Source organism: Oncorhynchus kisutch, linkage group LG2 (assembly GCF_002021735.2).
Source record: "Oncorhynchus kisutch isolate 150728-3 linkage group LG2, Okis_V2, whole genome shotgun sequence".
In the NCBI taxonomy this organism is placed as follows: domain Eukaryota; kingdom Metazoa; phylum Chordata; class Actinopteri; order Salmoniformes; family Salmonidae; genus Oncorhynchus; species Oncorhynchus kisutch.
Window position 1 is genome coordinate 15,869,970 of NC_034175.2, and position 18,134 is coordinate 15,888,103.

At 41.7% G+C, this 18,134-nt stretch overlaps 1 protein-coding gene across 1 annotated transcript; it reads left to right on the top strand.

The window, feature by feature from the left end:
- The first annotated feature begins 59 nt into the window (after positions 1-59).
- Positions 60-17,496, top strand: LOC109901844 (ankyrin repeat domain-containing protein 34A). The gene is made up of 2 exons (XM_020497836.2): positions 60-338; positions 14,183-17,496. Exon 2 carries the CDS (start codon positions 14,277-14,279, stop codon positions 15,873-15,875), a length of 1,599 nt encoding a protein of 532 aa, XP_020353425.1. The 5' UTR covers positions 60-338; positions 14,183-14,276; the 3' UTR covers positions 15,876-17,496.
- Positions 17,497-18,134: the final 638 nt, after the last annotated feature.

An 18,134-nucleotide genomic window follows, 5' to 3' on the forward strand; every position in this document is an offset into this window, starting at 1 on the left:
CGTTCCTGCACATGATGTCTATATACAGCAGCTCTCCCTCTCTCGTGTTTCTTTACCTGTCTGTCAAGCGCAGGGATCATCATAGCGCATCGTTTGGGCGCAACATATCCACCGCGTTCCTATTCACTCCCACCACGCGACCCACTCCCCACCCCTGCTGCGACGCTCGGCGTCTTCTAAACTAGTGGTCGCGGGAGAGATACGGGGGAAGAGGGGGAGGGGGAGAGAGGCTCGACGTTAACACAATATCTGAGGGATATTACAGAGACTAAAGTCTGGCTTTTATATCAGAAAAAACATATGCTAAATGGATCTGAATTAAACGCGTTTCATCCATGGTAAGGATTTATGTTTCCTCCTTAAATCGTGTTTGCAGCGCATGGTGATAGAAGGCTACATTTGCATATTGTAGATTACATAAATATTTGTTTCCATTAAATAATGTCCTATGAGTGGTTAATGCAATGACCAAATGGTTTGACAAAGCAATATCGACATTAACTGAGAACAGTGTTTAGGTAGTCCATGTGAAAAAAATAAACAAGTTGAATTTGATGAAAGACCAACAATTTAAAAAAAGCAATTTAAGTGAACTTATTCAGATTTTCCAGTTCATTGTTTATTACCATATTTGAGTAAGAGGTAAGAGATGCTCTATAGCCTAAAATCCCGCAAAGCAACGAACACGATTCGTTTGGCAGTTGTAATCAGATGTGTTGAGCCTCACTATATGCAAAGACTAATCAATAAACTGCTATAAAAAGCAAATAGATTCAGCTGATTAGGAATTGCTGTCACTATTTTTTCCATATTATAAGCAGCACATTTCTTGCCTGAGAGGCAACCCCTGGAACCTAAATCATGAACCAATCTGCATTGTCATGAAATTCTGTCACTTGGCTTATTGCGGTCCTATAAGATCAGCCGTATGATGGAATGTGGTAAAAAGAGAAGCAGACCTTCATGTTACATGTTATGTGTGTGAGAAAGGCAATAGATGCAGCGATGTAACTTAGGTCCTATTTTATTATCTCTGCTGTACTAATGCATAGGCTAGGCTACATTCAGTGTGGAGAAACATGTTTTCTATCAACTGACTGTTGAAAGGGCTGTTTCTTTTTACTGGCGCAGTTACTGTTTTTGGCCAATTGCCTGGAATAGTATAACTTCCCTGCTGGTTTAATATTAGAAGCAATACGTCAGAAAACCAATTGACGTAGTGATTGGTCACCGAAACAGGTTTTGAATGTGATTTTCTTGGAGCCGATATGATAACATAGGATGCTGTCTCGGTTTCATTCAATATTACCAACAACATCACTAACTTGAATTCAACAACACCACGAAGCCACGAATGAATTCCTTTACATTACTTTTCTCAGTTCTAGGAAGGTTGGCGTCCGGCAGAACGACCGAATCAGCACCATGGACAGCGACCGTAGTTTGGAAAGGATTTAAGTCAGTTTCATGCAACATTTCAACGAAGAGTTTCGCTGAATCTTTTGCTATTAGGCTTGTATGATATTGTTGAATTGTATACATATACACTTGATTAAGGTTCTTGGAAACAATAATATGAAACGTTTGGAAACGATGTTTGCTTGTATTACGAATTTACATTCTATGCAGAAACTTCCCTTGTAATTCATGTTCCAGAGAATAATCATTATACTGCTGAAATATATATATCTTTAAATTTATTTCACATAGAGATATTGATTAATAGCATATGTACTGTAGTAATTACATGTATAGCTACAGAACTATGGGGTTTGAAAATGTTACAGAGAGCACTGCAGTATCTATTCAGAAACAGTAGGTTCACTAAGGGACAAGGGCATAAGACAACTATGACACGATGATGGCTTCTTACAGGCGTCCTATGAAGGAAAGGTTAGGTGTAGGTCACATTCACCCCCACAATCCTGGAATTATGAATAATCTGTCTAGAGGGCCAATTGAGGGCACTGCCAGTGCTGTATGCCATCACATCCATGTTTCTAACAGGAAGTGTGGCACATTCTGACATGCACAACTCACCCGAGATGGGATACCAGAATGGCAGATCAGGGGGTACAATGGTGCCAATTATAATAATGGGTGTTGGGGTGATGTCAGTTCTTGACACGGTGCAGATGCACACCAGGGGACAGACATGACATAGGAGGAATATTCTATTCTACTCTAGAGTAATCCGTCCTGACAGTCTCCGCCATGAGACTGTGTGTCTTCTGAGAGCAGATGGAAATGCATGACTAGCTGATAATGAGTCAGTGAGCTGATAGTGAAGGAGAGAAAGAAAGAGAGAGAAAGAGAGTGAGAAAGAGAGCGAGAGAGACAGAGAAAGAGAAAGAGAGAGAACGAGAAAGAGAGTGTGTGAGAAAGAGGTCTGAGGATGAACGACAAGCTCTGGGATGGGGTGGGGGGGATTTTAATCATGTTTCCCACCTACATGTACAAACACACACACACACACACGCACAGATTGATGTACATATACTCACACATAAGCTTTTACACACTAACTAAGACACGCATACAGTGCCTTCGGAAAGTATTCAGACCCCTTGACTTTTTCCACATTTTGTTATGTTACAGCCTTATTCTAAAATGGATGGAAAAACTACATTTTCAGCAATCTACACACAGTACCCCATAATTACAAAGCGAAAACAGGTTGTTAGAAATCTGAAATACCTTATTTACATAAGTATTCAGACCCTTTGCTATGAGACTCGAAGTTGAGCTCAGGTGCATCCTGTTTCCATTGATCATCCTTGAGATGTTTCTACAACTTGATTGGAGTCCACCTGTGGTAAAGACAATTGATTGGACATGATTTGGAAAGGAAAACATCTGTTTATATAAGGTCTCACAGTTGACAGTGCATGTCAGATAAGAAACCAAGGCATGAGGTCGAAGGAATTGTCTGGAAAAGCTCAGAGACAGGATTGTGTTGAGGCACAAATCTGGGGAAGGGTGCGAAAACATTTCTGCAGCATTGAAGGTCCCCAAGAACACAGCGTCCTCCATCATTCTTAAATGGAAGAAGTTGGCCGCCCATCCAAACTGAGCAATCGGAGGAGAAAGGCCTTAGTCAGGGAGGTGACCAGGAACCTGACGGTCACTCTGACAGTGCTCTAGAGTTCCCCTGTGGAGATGGGAGAACCTTCAAGAAGGACAAACATCTCTGCTGCACTCCACCAATCAGGCCTTTATGGTAGAGTGGCCAGACGGAAGCCACTCTTCAGTAAAAGGCACATGACAGCCCACTTGGAGTTTGCCAAAAGGCACTTAAAGACTGCCAGACCATGAGAAACAAGATTCTCTTGTCTGCTGAAACCAAGATTGAACTCTTTGGCCTGAATGCCAAGCGTCACACCTGGAGGAAACCTAGCACCATCCCTACGGGGAAGCATGGTGGTGGCAGCATCATGCTATGGGGTTGTTTTTCAGCGGCAGGCACTGGGAGACTAGTCAGGTTCGAGGGAATGATGAACGGAGCGAAGTGCAGAGAGAGATCCTTGATGGAAACAGCTCCAGAGTGCTCAGGACCTCAGACTGGGGCGAAGGTTCACTTCCCAACAGGACAACGACCCTAAGCACACATCCAAGACAACGCAGGAGTGGCTTCGGGGCAAGTCTTTGAATGTCCTTGAGCGGCACCGCCAGAGCCCGGACTTGAACACAATCAAACATCTCTGGAGAGACTTGGAAATAGCTGTGCAGTGACGCTCCCCATCCAACCTAACAGAAATTGAGAGAATCTGCAGAGAAGAATGTGAGAAACTCCCCAAATACAGGTGTGGCAAGCTTGTAGCGTCATACCCAAGAAGAATCAATGCTGTAATCACTGCCAAAGGTGATTCAACAAAGTACTGAGTAAAGGGTCTGAATACTTATGTAAATTGTTTTTGCTTTGTCATTATGGAGTATTGCATGTAGATTGATGAGGGGGAAAAATAATTTAATACATTTTAGAATAAGGCTGTAACATGACAAAATGTGGAAAAAGTCAAATGGTCTGAATAGTTTCCAAAGGCACTGCATGCAGTCAGATGCACACTCTGTTTTAGAAACCCAGACAGAACCAGCCTTGAGAAGTTACATTTGCTCCTGAGTCACACAGATAAATGTGTGTAAAGCAAACAACAGAGAGGATATAAACTGAAGGCCAGAGAGGAAGAGCAATAATGAAGAGACGTGTTGAGACATGGGGAAAGAAATGGGTATGGAAAGCCCAGACTCTGATATATTAGGGACTAAAGACTAGTCCTTGGATAAAAAGGATAGCAATCTACTCAACAGACTGAGTAGCCTGAAATATGTTTTAAGAGGGATATCAATAAATTATTATTATTATTATAAAAAATAAATCAACTGCTTATCAATTACCTTTTGCTCTTGTGCTGTGCATGAAAGATGTTGCTTATGCCAATAGATTATCAAGATGTAATGCGCAAACAATAGAAGGTTTTAGTGGATTAGTGGATGCGCTATCTACCTAGATTAAGGCAATACGTCAGTTGAAGCTGCAGTGATAGATAGTAGCTAGGATGATAAATGTCATTCTATAGCTGAAACTACCCAGCCAGAAATAGCTTCTACTGCCTGCCTCCCTTATCAGAGTGGGAGTGCGAAGTGAGGAGTCTGGTTGGCAAATTGCGGGTGGATCGATGTCAACCCTCCTGTCGCTCCTCTCCTTTCCACAGCCCAGAGCTAGGGGTCAAACTGGGACGCTCGGAGGGGGCGACAATCATGACAGCACTGTGTGAGTTGGCGTGTGTGTGTTTGCAGCTGCAGCAGGTCCGACCTGAATATTTTTTTACAACCAAATCTCAATTTTTTATGTTAATGGCATGTTATAGAAGGGTCCATGCAATTTATTTAACACATGTTTTAGAGGAATTTACCCCAAACTGCAAATCACTTCCTCACCCTCGTGTATTATGGGAGCCCTGAAAGATTATCAAAACACCCAAATACATCATTTTAGAAACAGCAAAGCTCTCAGCATAGTAATGTATGTATTTAGATGTTGTACACCTGAAGTTGTGTCATTCCCGAAATGTATCCGCAATGTTATATTCGCTTTTTTGCGACTCAAGCCTTCTCAAGCAGTTCCAATAAATACTGTACCAACATATAGTGTCTTAATAGGATTTTGGGCGACAACACCATGCTTTCAATATACATTGTATCCCTAATTTACTCAAGTGTTTACTTTATTTAGGCAGTTAGGCCTATCTGTAAATGGACTTTGGAGGTATCGTTCGAGTCGCAACAAAATGGAGTAACCCCTAGCCTAACGTTGTGGATGAAGTTCGAAATTACACAATTTCATGTGTAAGACATCTGAAGACCTGCGTCACTAGACTGATCGCTTTGCAGTTTCTATATTACGTATTTGGGTGTTTTTGGAGCGTTCATGTCTTTTTTCGGGGCCCAAAACTACACATGAAGGATGAGGAAGTGATTTGCTGTTTGGGGTAAGTTTCTCTAAAACGTGAAATCACAAAAAAATTGTCTGGACCCTACCATTTACATATTTTTTTTATAGATTTGGTTGTAAAAAATTCAAACTTCTCATTTGACATGCCTAGATAAACACAGTATGACAGGCAAAGAAGACAGAAAATAGCTATCTTTTCAAGACAACATTTGGTGTGAATCATTGAGAGATCTCAGGGAAGGAATCTGTGTCGGGGACTTGTATGCTGCAACTATATTGGATTAGCAGCTCCATGAAACCCGCTGAGCATCGTTATCTGACTGGAGCGCTCACGCTGTGCCTGTTTTCCTGGTCCATCTTGGCAGAAATGACTAGTGCCTCTGAGCTGTAGTCCATAGATCTTAAACAAGACAGCTCTCTCTTCCTCGTCTACTGTGGGAAAAAACCTGCCCAGACCCACACAATACACCTGTGGCCGGTTTACCGACAGCGATGGCATTTAGGTTTATGAGTGTTTTAATGATGCAGCCGAATATGTAACATGCGTTCCCCAAAACACCAAGCAGAGTGCGTCGTTGGAGCATGTGTCGATACTGATTGGATCGAAAGAAAGGGAACTCTACTCTCGAGTCAGCTTTCTCTATTAAGCTCTTACCTTAATAACATTAGAATTATTTCACAATACCGACGACGGATCAGCTATTATAAAGATACCACCTATGACTGCAAATATTGAGGCGGCTTATTCTAATGCCTACCCAATAAAAATGCACTAAATCACCAATTTGGCACATCATTGCGCACATGTTAGACTACACATCATGAAATATATTGAGATACATTACAGATGGTAGCCTACAAGTAACAAAATATGATTCAATTGATTGAACATGACATTTATTTGAAAATGATTGACTACTCCCTTTACAGAACAGCGCAAACTGGCGCTAACCAGAATAGAAAGAGGAGTGGGAGGCCCTGGTGCACAACTGAGCAAGAGGACAAGTACATTAGAGTGTCTAGTTTGAGAAACAGACGCCTTACAAGTCCTCAACTGGCAGCTTCATTAAATAGTACCCACAAAAAATACCAGTCTCAACGTCAAGAGTGAAGAGGTGACTCCGGGACGCTGGCCTTCTAGGCAGAGTTGTAAAGAAAAAGCCATATCTCAGACTGGGCAATAAAAAGAAAATATTAAGATGGAAAAATAACACAGACACTGGACAGAGGAACTCTGCCTAGATGGCCAGCATCCAGGAATTGCCTCTTCACTGTTAACGTTGAGACTGGTGTTTTGTGGGTTCGATTCCAAGCTGTATCACATCCAGCTGTGATTGGGAGTCCCATAGGGCGGTGCAGAATTGGCCCAGCATTGTCCAGGTTTGAATGGAGTAGGCTGTCTTTGTAAATAAGAATTTGCTCTTAACTGACTTGCCTACTTAAATAAAGGTTAAATTAATAATAAAATAACCCCAAGCCATAATACTCCTGAACAGCTAATCAAATGTCTACCCAGACTATTTGCATTGTCCACCCCCCACCCCCTCTTTTACACTACTGCTATTCTATGTGTATTATCTATGCATAGTCACTTTAACTCTACCTACATGCACATATTACCTCAATTACCTCAACCAACCTGTGACCCCGCACATTGACTCTGTACCGGTACCCCCTGTATATAGCCTCGCTACTGTTGCTTTACTGCTGCTCTTTCATTATTTGTTATTTTTATTTATTACTTATCTATTTTTTACTTAACAGTTATTTTCCTAAAACTGAATTGTTGGTTAAGGGCTTGTAAGTAAGCATTTCACTGTAAGTGACTTGTGTCATTTGTGTCACAGGAAAATAACTGTTAAGTAAAAAATAGATAAGTAATAAATAAAAATAACAAATAATGAAAGAGCAGCAGTAAAGCAACAGTAGCGAGGCTATATACAGGGGGGTACCGGTACAGAGTCAATTTCCAAATGCATGAAGGTACCACGTTCATCTGTACAAACAAGTATGCAAGTATAAACACCATGGGACCACACAGCCATCATACCGCTCAGGAAGGAGATGTGTTCTGTCTCCTAGAGATGAACGTACTTTGGTGTGAAAAGTGAAAATCAATCCCAGAACAACAGCAGGATGTTGTCAAGATGCTGGAGGAAACAGGTACAAAAGTATCTATATCTACAGTAAAACTAGTCCTATATCGGCTGCTCAGCAAGGAAGAAGCCACTGCTCCAAAACCACTATAAAAAAGTCAGACTACGGTTTACAACTGCACATGGGGACAAAGATCGTACTTTTTGGATAAATGTCCTCTGGTCTGATGAAACAAAAATAGAACTGTTTGGCCATAATGACCATCGTTATGTTTGGAGGAAAAAGGGTGAGGCTTGCATGCCGAAGAACACCATCCCAACCGTGAAGCATGGGGATGGCAGCATCATGTTGTGGGGGTGCTTTGCTGCATGAGGGACTGGCGCACTTCACAAAATAGATGGCATCTCAAGACATCAGTCAGGAAGTGAAAGCTTGGTCGCAAATGGATCTTCCAAATGGACATTGACCCCAAGCATACTTCCAAAGTTGTGGCAAAATGGCTTAAGGACAACAAAGTCAAGATATTGGAGTGGCCATCACAAAGCCCAGACCTCAGTCCTATAGAAAATTTGTGGGCAGAACTGAAAAGGCACGTGCGAGCAAGGAGGCTTACAAACCTGACTCAGTTACACCAGCTCTGTCAGGAGGAATGGGCCAAAATTCACCCAACTTATTGTGGGAATCTTGTGGAAGGCTACCCAAAATGTTTGACCCAAGTTAATCAATTTAAAGGCCAAATACTAATTGAGTGTATGTAAACTTCTGACCCACTGGGATTGTGATGCAATAAATAAAATCTGAAAAAATCATTCTCTCTACTATTATTCTGACATTTCACATTGTTAAAATAAAGTGGTGATCCTACCTGACCTAAGATAGGGAATGTTTACTAGGATTACATTTCAGGAATTTTGAAAAACTGAGTTTAAATGTATTTGGCTAAGGTTTATGTAAACCTCCGACTTCAACTACATGTTTGTGTAGAGTGCATGTGTTAGCATGTGTTTGCGAATGCTGTGTGTGTGTCTCTGCACAGTCCACACTGTTCCATAAGGTGTAGTTGTATCTGTTTTTTAAATCAGATTTTACTGCTTGACTGAGTTACATGATGTGGAATAGAGTTTAATGTAGTAATGGCTCTATGTAGTACTGCGCATTTCCTGTAGTCTGTTCTGGACTTGGGGACAGTGAAGAGACCTCTGGTGGCATATCTTGTGGGGTATGCATAGGTGTCTGAGCTGTGCGTTAGTTGCTTAAACAGACAGTTCAGTGATTTCAACATGTCAATACCTCTCACAAAGACAAGCAGTGATGCATTCAATCTATCCTCCACCCTGAGCTAGGAGAGATTGACATGATGGCCCTCCGTGTGCATCTAAGGGTCAGCTGTGCTGCTCCGTTCTGGGCCAATTGTAATTTTCCTATGTCCCTCTTTGTGGCACTTGACCATATGACTGGACAGTAGTCCAGGTGCGACAACACTAGGGCCTGTAGTAGATGTTTTGTTGATAGCGATGTCAAGAAAGCGTAGTAGTGCTTTATTATGGACACCTCTTCCCATTTTAGCTACCGTTGCATCAATACGTTTTGACCATGACAGTTTACAATCCATGGGCACACCAAACATTTTAGTCTCCTTAACTTGCTCATTTTCCACATTATTCATTTCAAGATTTAGTTGAGGTTTAGGATTTAGTGAATGATTTGTCCTAAATACAATGCTTTTAGGACCAGATTATTTCTTGCCACCCATTCTGAAACTGAGTGCAGCTCTTTGTTAAGCATTGCAGTGATTTCACCTGCTGTGGTAGCTGACATGTTCAATGTTGATTCATCAGCATACATAGACACACAGGCTTTACTCAGTGCCAGTGGCAGGACATTGGTAAAGATTTAAAAAAGTAAAGGGCCTAGACAGCTGCTCTGGGGAATGCCTGACTCTACCTGGATTATGTTGGAGAGGCTTCCATTTAAAGAACACCCTCTGTGTTCTGTTAGACAGGTAACTCTCGATCCACAATATAGCAGGGGATGTAAAGCCATAACACATACGTTTTTCCAGCAGCAGATTCTTATTAACAATTTCTCTCAGCCAATCATCAGTCATTTGTGTAAGTGCCATCCGTATATGTTGAATGCCCTTCCTTTTAAGTGTGCTTAAAGTCCGTTGTTAATTTATTTACTGTGAAATAATATTGTATCTGGTCAAACACATTTTTTCCCAAAAAGTTTTACTGTGGGTTGGTAACAGATTTACTCTGGTCGGCTGTTTGAGCCAGTAAATGGTGCTTTGCGCTTCTTAGGTAGTGGAATGAATTTTGCTTCCCTCCAGTTCTGAGTGCACATACTTTCCTGCAGGCTTAGATTGAAGAGATGGCAAATAGGAGTGGCAATATAGTCCACTATCATCCTCAGTAATTTTCCATCCAAGTTGTCAGACCCAGGTGGCTTGTCATTGTTGATAGAAAACAAACAAAAAATCGCCTCTTCCACACTTAACAGAATTCAAAATTACAATGGTTGCCTTACCTAATTTGGTCAGTTATGTTTGGATTTGTGGGTTCATAATGTGTTGTTGTTATGTCATGCCTAAATTTGAAATGATAAAGTAGTTGGCAATATCAATGGGTTTTGTGACGAATTAGCCATTTGATTCAATGAATGATGGAGCCGAGTTTGCCTTTTTACCCAGAATTTAATTTAAGGTGCTTTTTACTATCAATCTTTATATCATTTATTTTTAGTTCATAGTCCAATTTCATCTTCTTTTTGTTAAGTTTAGTCACATCAATCCTAATTTACAGTACGTTTGCCACTCGGCTGTGCAGCCAGACATTTTGCCATTCCTTTTGCCTAATCCCCCTCAACCAACTTTTTTTTTTAAATCCCTCATCGATCCACAGGTATTTAACAGTTTTTACAGTCATTTTATTAATGGGTGCATGCTTATTAGTAACAGAAATAAGCAATTTCATAAATTATTTAAGTGCAGCGTCAGGACACATCAGACCAACAAATATTTTTCACATCTCTTCAACATAGGAATCATTGCAAAACCTCTTGTATGATCAGATCACTTATATACTATTTTAAGTCGTCTTTGAAAATATGTTTTTCCTACATATGGCTATTATATTATGATCACCACATCCCATGGGTGTGGATACTGCTTAAGAGTGGATTTCTGCAGCATTAGGAAAGATGTAATCAATACAAGTGGATGATTTAGTTCCTATTTTGTTTGTAAATACTCAGGTAGGTTGACTGATAACCTGAACCAGGTTGCAGGCACTGGTTACAGTTTGAAGCATTTTCTTGAGTGGACGGCCACTCAATATTTAGATTACCCAGAAAATATGCAAACTTGTAGTGTATTTGAGTTTTAAAAAGGCTTCTAAAGTTTGTCATTTCCACTTTGAAATTTCAAACGTGATTTATCCCAAACAAAAAATGATTCAGCCCCCATAAAAATATACATGAATTATAATCTTAATAATAATGAAAATGTCCTGTTGCCGCAGGATTATTTTACTACGGTAGCAAACTGGCTCAAATTAAGATCCCTCATCTGTATGTATAGTATCAAATCAAATCACATATTATTCGTCACATGCTTTGTGAACAAAATGTATGGAGTAACAGTAAAATGCTTACTTATGGGCCCTTCCCAACAATGCAGAAAGAAAGAAAATAGAGAAATAATAGAAAAGGTAAACACATAATAATACAAGTAATAATAGATACACAATAAGTCATGATAACTTGACTATATACAAGGACTACCAGTACCTAGTGGATGTGCAGGGGTACGAGGTAAATGAGGTAGATATGTACATATAATTAGGAATAAAGTGACAGATAGTAAACAGTAGCAGCAGTGTATGTGATAGACTAACTATTCATCAGTATTGTGGCTTGGGGGTAGAAGCTGTTCAGGGTCCTGTTGGTTCCAGACTTGGTGCATCGGTACCGCTTGCTGTGCAGTAGCAGAGAGAACAGTCTATGACCTGGGTGGTTGGAGTCTACAACAATGTTTTATTTAGTATTGTAGAGGAACAATAGATAGAGAAAGGAGAGTCTCTCTCTTTCTGTAATTCTGTAATGCTAAAGATCTATAATGGTGGTCAATCCAGCAACCGTAATAATACTTTACTACATTGTTTCAAAGGCATCAATCCCCTTTATGCAGATCATTGTGGATCGTCATCCACTTTGATGCAGATCATTGTGGATTGTCAAGTTGCCTTCAGCCCCAGTCAACAGATTGGGTCTTTAGCATGGGCAGACTAGTGTCAGACCCACAGATGCCCAGACCCACGCACGCACACACACACACACACACACACACGCACGCACGCACGCACGCACACACACACACACACAAAGAGCTGCAGGTGGCAGCCTCGTAGCCACATTCTCAGGATAGAGAGCCTCTCCCTCAGCCCATCTCAACTCAGCACCTGTCAACTGCTTCCCACTCCACCCACGGAGTCCCCTGGCAGCGAGCCAGTAATGACAAAGTAACAACTGTTATTAAACTGCCATTGATTCCCAACAGAATTATTTAGGCAGATAGGCCATAATAAAAAGGGGTGGATGGATGAAATGTAATTGAATATATTGAGCACAGTCTGAATGAAAGAAAGACCGAGCCCTAGCCATTGTAAGGACTGACTCCGACTCACTCAAATTAAGCTGTGTTTGTGAATGTTGCACTGTTAAAATTAAGTGCTTTGTAACACCAAAACTAGTGGCAACTGAGCTGCCACCAACTTGAAGGAAACAGAACCTTAAATTTGCAAGAGTATTGAAAGACATCATCCTGAGATGTTTTGAAACAAAGCCCGGTGTGTTGTAACACCACTTAATCAAGGGTTCTGCAACACCTTGCCCGGGGCTGGGAGCCCTAACAGCAAATATTGAAAACACTATTTTGTTGTTTCGAGTCCTGTTTAGTGCAGAATAGATACCTTCTCTTTTGGTGCCGTTTCCTCTCTCTAAAACACGTGTCAAACTAATTCTGTGTATTTAAACACTTACATTTGGTTAACACCCTCCAACCACCAGATCTCAGTTTAGGTGCATTACTTTTCATGGTTTCATTACACAATCATGGTGTTTTGAGACATTCTATTTTACAGTGTGTATTATCATATGCGTGCTTAGGGATGGTTAGTTAGACATCTCAATATGTGTTTCAACACAGACAAAGAAAGACTCTGGCTTATAATAATGCTGTAACAGAAGTCATGAGTCTCTCAAGGTATTTCATGTGAGGTTGTTGGTTATATTGCTACTCTCAGGGGGAATGAAGAACAGAGATAAACCAATAATATCTTCGCTCTTCATTCTGGCTCCCCCCACTCCCTTCCCCACAACCACCACTAACTACTTCTCCATTATGCCCAGATGATTACACTCTGTGTTTCGGTTTGTATAGCCACTGTCTGTCCCTGTGCTCGCTGTTCACCTGGATTATGAAATAGAGTTGTTTATTAACATGAACAGGGCATGTTGAATCACCTTGGAATAGAACTACATATCCCAGCTGACATACGGGGGGACGCTCATTCATAGCTAGGCAGCTGTCTATTTCTCTCTACACAAGATGCATCTCCTTCTCTCCATCCAAATAGATCACTAGATCCCATAGGGTGGGTCGGGACTCACTGGTGAGCCATAGGCAGACAGTCCCTCATCCTCTTGGGTCACGGTGAAAGCTGTGGCTGGATTTTTTGTTGTTGTCTATTTGGTGGATAATAATCGATCGTTTGAGATCATTCAAATAGATTACTTAGAGGAAGGTTTGGTAGAATTAATATTCCAAGAAAATCATTATGTTGATAGAATTTTTTTTTTTTGATTTTCAGTCACAGAAAATAAAAAATGTTTGAATTAAATCAGTATTAGTAGTCATGTAAAAGTCTAGACAAGTCAATTCACCTTATCACATCCTGTTGGAATTCAGAATTTAAAAAAAATGTTTGAGTCATTGCCTCATCTTTCTGTATCTCACACTTGCAGATCTTTGGATAATCTCACTTTCAAGCACCAAATTATGAATTAGTTAATGTGTTTTACATATTACCATATTTCTGCAGGGGGAAGTTGCTCGTTTGCTGATGGGAAGGCAAAAAGTCCAAGTCATGCATAGTTAATTCTCTGCAAAGTCAAATTTTATTCAACTCTGCATAGTTATAGTTTAGGAATACCAGGAAAGTTAGTAAAATAAGCCAATCTTGACACAGTGCAGTCAATGGCCAGTATCATGCATACACCCATCATGGCAGAAATGTTGTCAATCTTAAAGGAGAAAAAGTGCTTTCCTTTTGAAAAAGACTGTCTAAAATGTTTTTGTTACACCAGATGGGTGCTGCATCTTTTTGTCATTTCAACTCATGAGATGGCTATCCAGACACTCCCTGTCTTGCTCTTACAGACACGTGTCATATCAAAAGCTTCAATTGCAGTCACTCTGAGATTGCATTGGTAATGCAGTATAACTGTTGTACCGCTGCATACTAGACATTAGGTAGATGCGCAGACCAACCAAACTAACCATCTTAACCACCTTTCAGCCTGTCTGTATTGTACTTTTAGTCTTCTATGACAACTCTTTGTTTTTTGTCACAGGTTCACCAGCTCCCTCTTCAGGATGGCCAGTCAGCGCTAAGCTAAGTAGTCGGGTGTAGCAGGCTTGACTGGAGGAAGAGGTGCCAGAGGAACCATGGGAGATGGAGGAGCCCTCCATACGGAGGGGAACGCCCTTCTCAAAGCCGTCTTCCAGGGCAAGCTGCGACTGACCCGGCTCCTCCTGGAAGGGGGAGCCTACATCAACGAAGGCAACGAGCGGGGCGAGACCCCCATTTCTGCTGCCTGCCTGGCTGGCTACGAGGACCCCCAGAGCCGCCAGAGGATGGTGCGCTACCTCCTGGAGAAAGGAGCCGATCCCAACATCCCAGACAAGTCTGGGCGGACCGCCCTGATGCATGCCTGTGTCGAGCAGGCGGGCAAAGAGGTGGTGTCCCTGCTCCTAGAGAATGGAGCTGACCCCAGCCTCAAGGACTACACAGGCTCCTCCGCCCTGGTCCATGCCATCAACAGAGGTGACCGAGATACCCTCCAGGTCCTGCTGGACGCCTGTAAGGCAAAGGGCAAGGAGGTGATCATAATCACCACCGACACGTCACCCTCGGGCACCAAGAAGACCAAGCAGTACCTCAACTCCCCCCCATCACCAGGGGTGGTGGACAAGCTCTCGCCCATGGCCTGCATGTCGCCCTCAGAGGTGGCAATCCAGACCTCCAATTCCCCAGCAGCAGAGAAGGCTGAGGAGGAGGACAGTATCTTCAGCTTTGCGTTGACATCAGCTTTACCCCTACCCTCCAATAGAACCCTAGGGGAGAAAAGGCCGCCCCCCCGCAAACTCCTGAAGAGGCTCAACTCGGAGCCTTGGGGGCTGGTAGCACCCTCAGTGCTCAGCAGGGTCCCACAGGAGGAGGTTGATGGTGGACTGGAGGAGGAAGGTGGGGGTAGGATCATCACTGAGATGAATGGTCTGTCAATCTCGGGTCCTGGCAGGCCTCTCCTGTCTCGTCGGCACAGCATCGAAACACACGACCCCTGCTCACCCAAACTCATTGACCGATCCTGCTCAGAGGACTGTGCAGCCCTTTGTAGCTCCTCCTGGGCCGACAAGGTCCAACAGCACCAGATCCTGTACCGCAGGAACACCGCGCCTGAGTCTCAGGAAAATACAGGTGGACCAGGGGCGGTGGCTTTACGCGCCCTGGCTCACCCCAAACTTACCCGTATGGAGCACTATGAGTCAGACACACACCTGTGTCCTGAGTCCATCCCTGGATCTCCAGACTCTGGGCGCGTGTCGGTGGAGCGGAGGAAGTACAATGCCTCGCCCCTCTCTCTGCTCACCACCTCCTCCCGGGAGTCCCTTGAGAGCATCCCCAATTCTGTCTCCCCCATCACCATGCGCAGACGGCCCCCCGGCCTCCTAGAGCGCAGAGGCTCAGGCACCCTCCTCTTGGACCACATCTCCCACACCCGCCCCGGGTTCTTGCCCCCACTCAATGTCAACCCCCACCGGCCCATCCCAGACATCCGGGCCAATGGCAAGCCCACTTCCCCCATCCACTCTGGTCCCAAGATCCTGGTTCCAGTTGCCCCTGCCTCACCCAAGAGAGGCCCAGACTTCAAGATGAAGAAGAAACTGATGAGGAGGCACTCCATGCAGACGGAACAGATGAAGCAGCTCTCCACCTTCCAGGAGATCCTGACAGAGAAGGTCATTGAATCCAACGGGGACTGAGACTTAAAAGGACATGTGAGGGCAAGTTGGGGGGGTACAGTGGTGGATCTATCTAGTTAGTCCACCATTTTCCTCAACCAGTGCTTAAACCAGGACTACTAGCATGAATTTGGCTCATTTAGAGTGAGGCCTCAGTCCCATCCTTGTTCTGTGTCAAGTGCAGATAGTTATTTTTATTTTTAGGTGACCTATTTTATTTTGTTGTGTTTCCTTTCTGTGCTGTCACAGAAAGCTGGTTGATTGAGTAATACGGTTTACAGAAGATGTTCTTCTCATTTCTCCTCAAATTATTTATTAATATACCCATTTGCAGTCAACAGAAATAGAAACATATTTCTGTGTTTTTAGATGTTTACACACTGCAAAATGTGTACCAATGTCTTGTCTATTGTTCCGTGTGCTGAAGACATTTTCATCCCCTCTGAAATCAGTCACCTTATCTATCTATGACACTTTAGGTCGAAAGAACAAATCAACAGTAGAGATGCCATCAACAGCTTACCTTGAATTGTTATTCTGAATGTGCTGTCTTCCCGATTTTCAATTCTTGCATTAGCTGCTTTAAAACGTCAAACTTCAACCCTAAAATACTCTTATGTTGATGGGTATGTTTCGGGGAGAATGATGCTGCATTCCATGAAATGGTTTTCAAGACATATTGCCTGAAGATTTCACTGTCATTGTATAGTTGCTGTTATCTACTTTCACTGTATTTATTTGCCTTCACCTTTTAATCCCCTGATATTTTGTGTTTTAGAGAGCAATTTTGGCTATATGGTCGAACCACACGCCTGACTTACCCTGACGACTACAGTGGGATCAACATGTGGGACCCTTTATGAGTATCACACTGTAATAATGTTATTATCAATAGATTTTTTTTTTTAAGTCAATTGAATGGCAATTTCATACAAAATTCCAAAGAAATCCCATGAATGCATGTTTGTTTACATTGGAGTGTGTGAATACTGTTAGATGGCTTTTAGAAGAATTAACCTCAAATAATTGCACATTGGTGCTATGCGTTTCCATATGGAAAGAGCTCCTAGCACATATTAACTGTAAATAATGTAAAGATAAGACAAACCTAATTTGCTTCTGAAATATGTCCATGTGCAATATGCTGTACTGTAATGTCAAGGGATTTACTTCATCTATGGTGGACGTGAAGTTGTCTTTACATTTACTGTACACTGATTTGCCAAAAGGGAGAGTGTGAGGCTCACAGAACTAACATTTACAGTTACTTACACATTTAGATTGTCACTTTTAAATAATTCAATTTGTATAGGGTGAGATTTAAGAGAAAAAAAGTTTGAAAATGTTTACCAAGCTTACAATGTGACTGCTTGTCCCGCTTCCATTTGAAATATTTGTCTTTAATGAAATAATGTTTATATGCTACAAGGTTTAGTATTGACCTCCTGTTGATTGAACTGTATGTTGGTTACTTGAAGTTTAAGAGAAATACAAACAAAAAATACATATTTTTGTATGCCTGTTAGGAAATAGCAAAGTAAATTCTAATATGTAATCTATTTTCACGTTTGAACTTGATTGTAATTTGATTGTGGAATAAATATTTGTTAAATGTTCATAAGTGAATTAAAACAACCTTTAGTTGTCATGTCTCTTTAATATGAGATTTGTCATGTCAATTTGATAGAAGAAATGTATTCATAAAATTGATAATACTGTACTTTCAGTATCAAGAATCAACCAATCTCCATTAATTTGGATATTTCTTCAAAAAAATGATGTGGTTCATTTTCTGTTATGGCAAGAATCACAGTGTGCAAAATATTTTCCATACTAGTCTTAGGTATTGGGTATTCAGTACCGGTTTGAGACTATCAGCCAGCATGAATGACTCTGCTGCACATGGCGGGAAGACAAAGTATTTATTTTAGCCAGAAGTGACCTCCACACATTCATCTGTTAAACAAGATGCACTCCAGCACAGGTGGAAGTTATCTTCTTTGGCAAAGGCCTGGAGGAGGGACTTTAGATAGATGAGATAATGTACACTAACACTGCAATGGATAAAGAAGGAGTAATTTGGTGAGGTAGACTTCCTCTCCATAAAAGCATAACTTTGGACATGGTTAATAAATTAATAAAGTATGTTTTGTGAAAGTGACAAACTTTCTAATACAGTGGGGTTGAAAGTCAATGGATCCCTTGATAAAGATGGGCAAAAAAACAAAATAATACATATACATATACTGAGTTATATTGTATGCTCAAATAATAGGAAAA

What these genes read in the sequence shown, in the direction of transcription:
- LOC109901844 (XM_020497836.2), top strand. Translation starts at nt 14,277, where the DNA reads ATGGGAGATGGAGGAGCCCTCCATACGGAGGGGAACGCCCTTCTCAAA.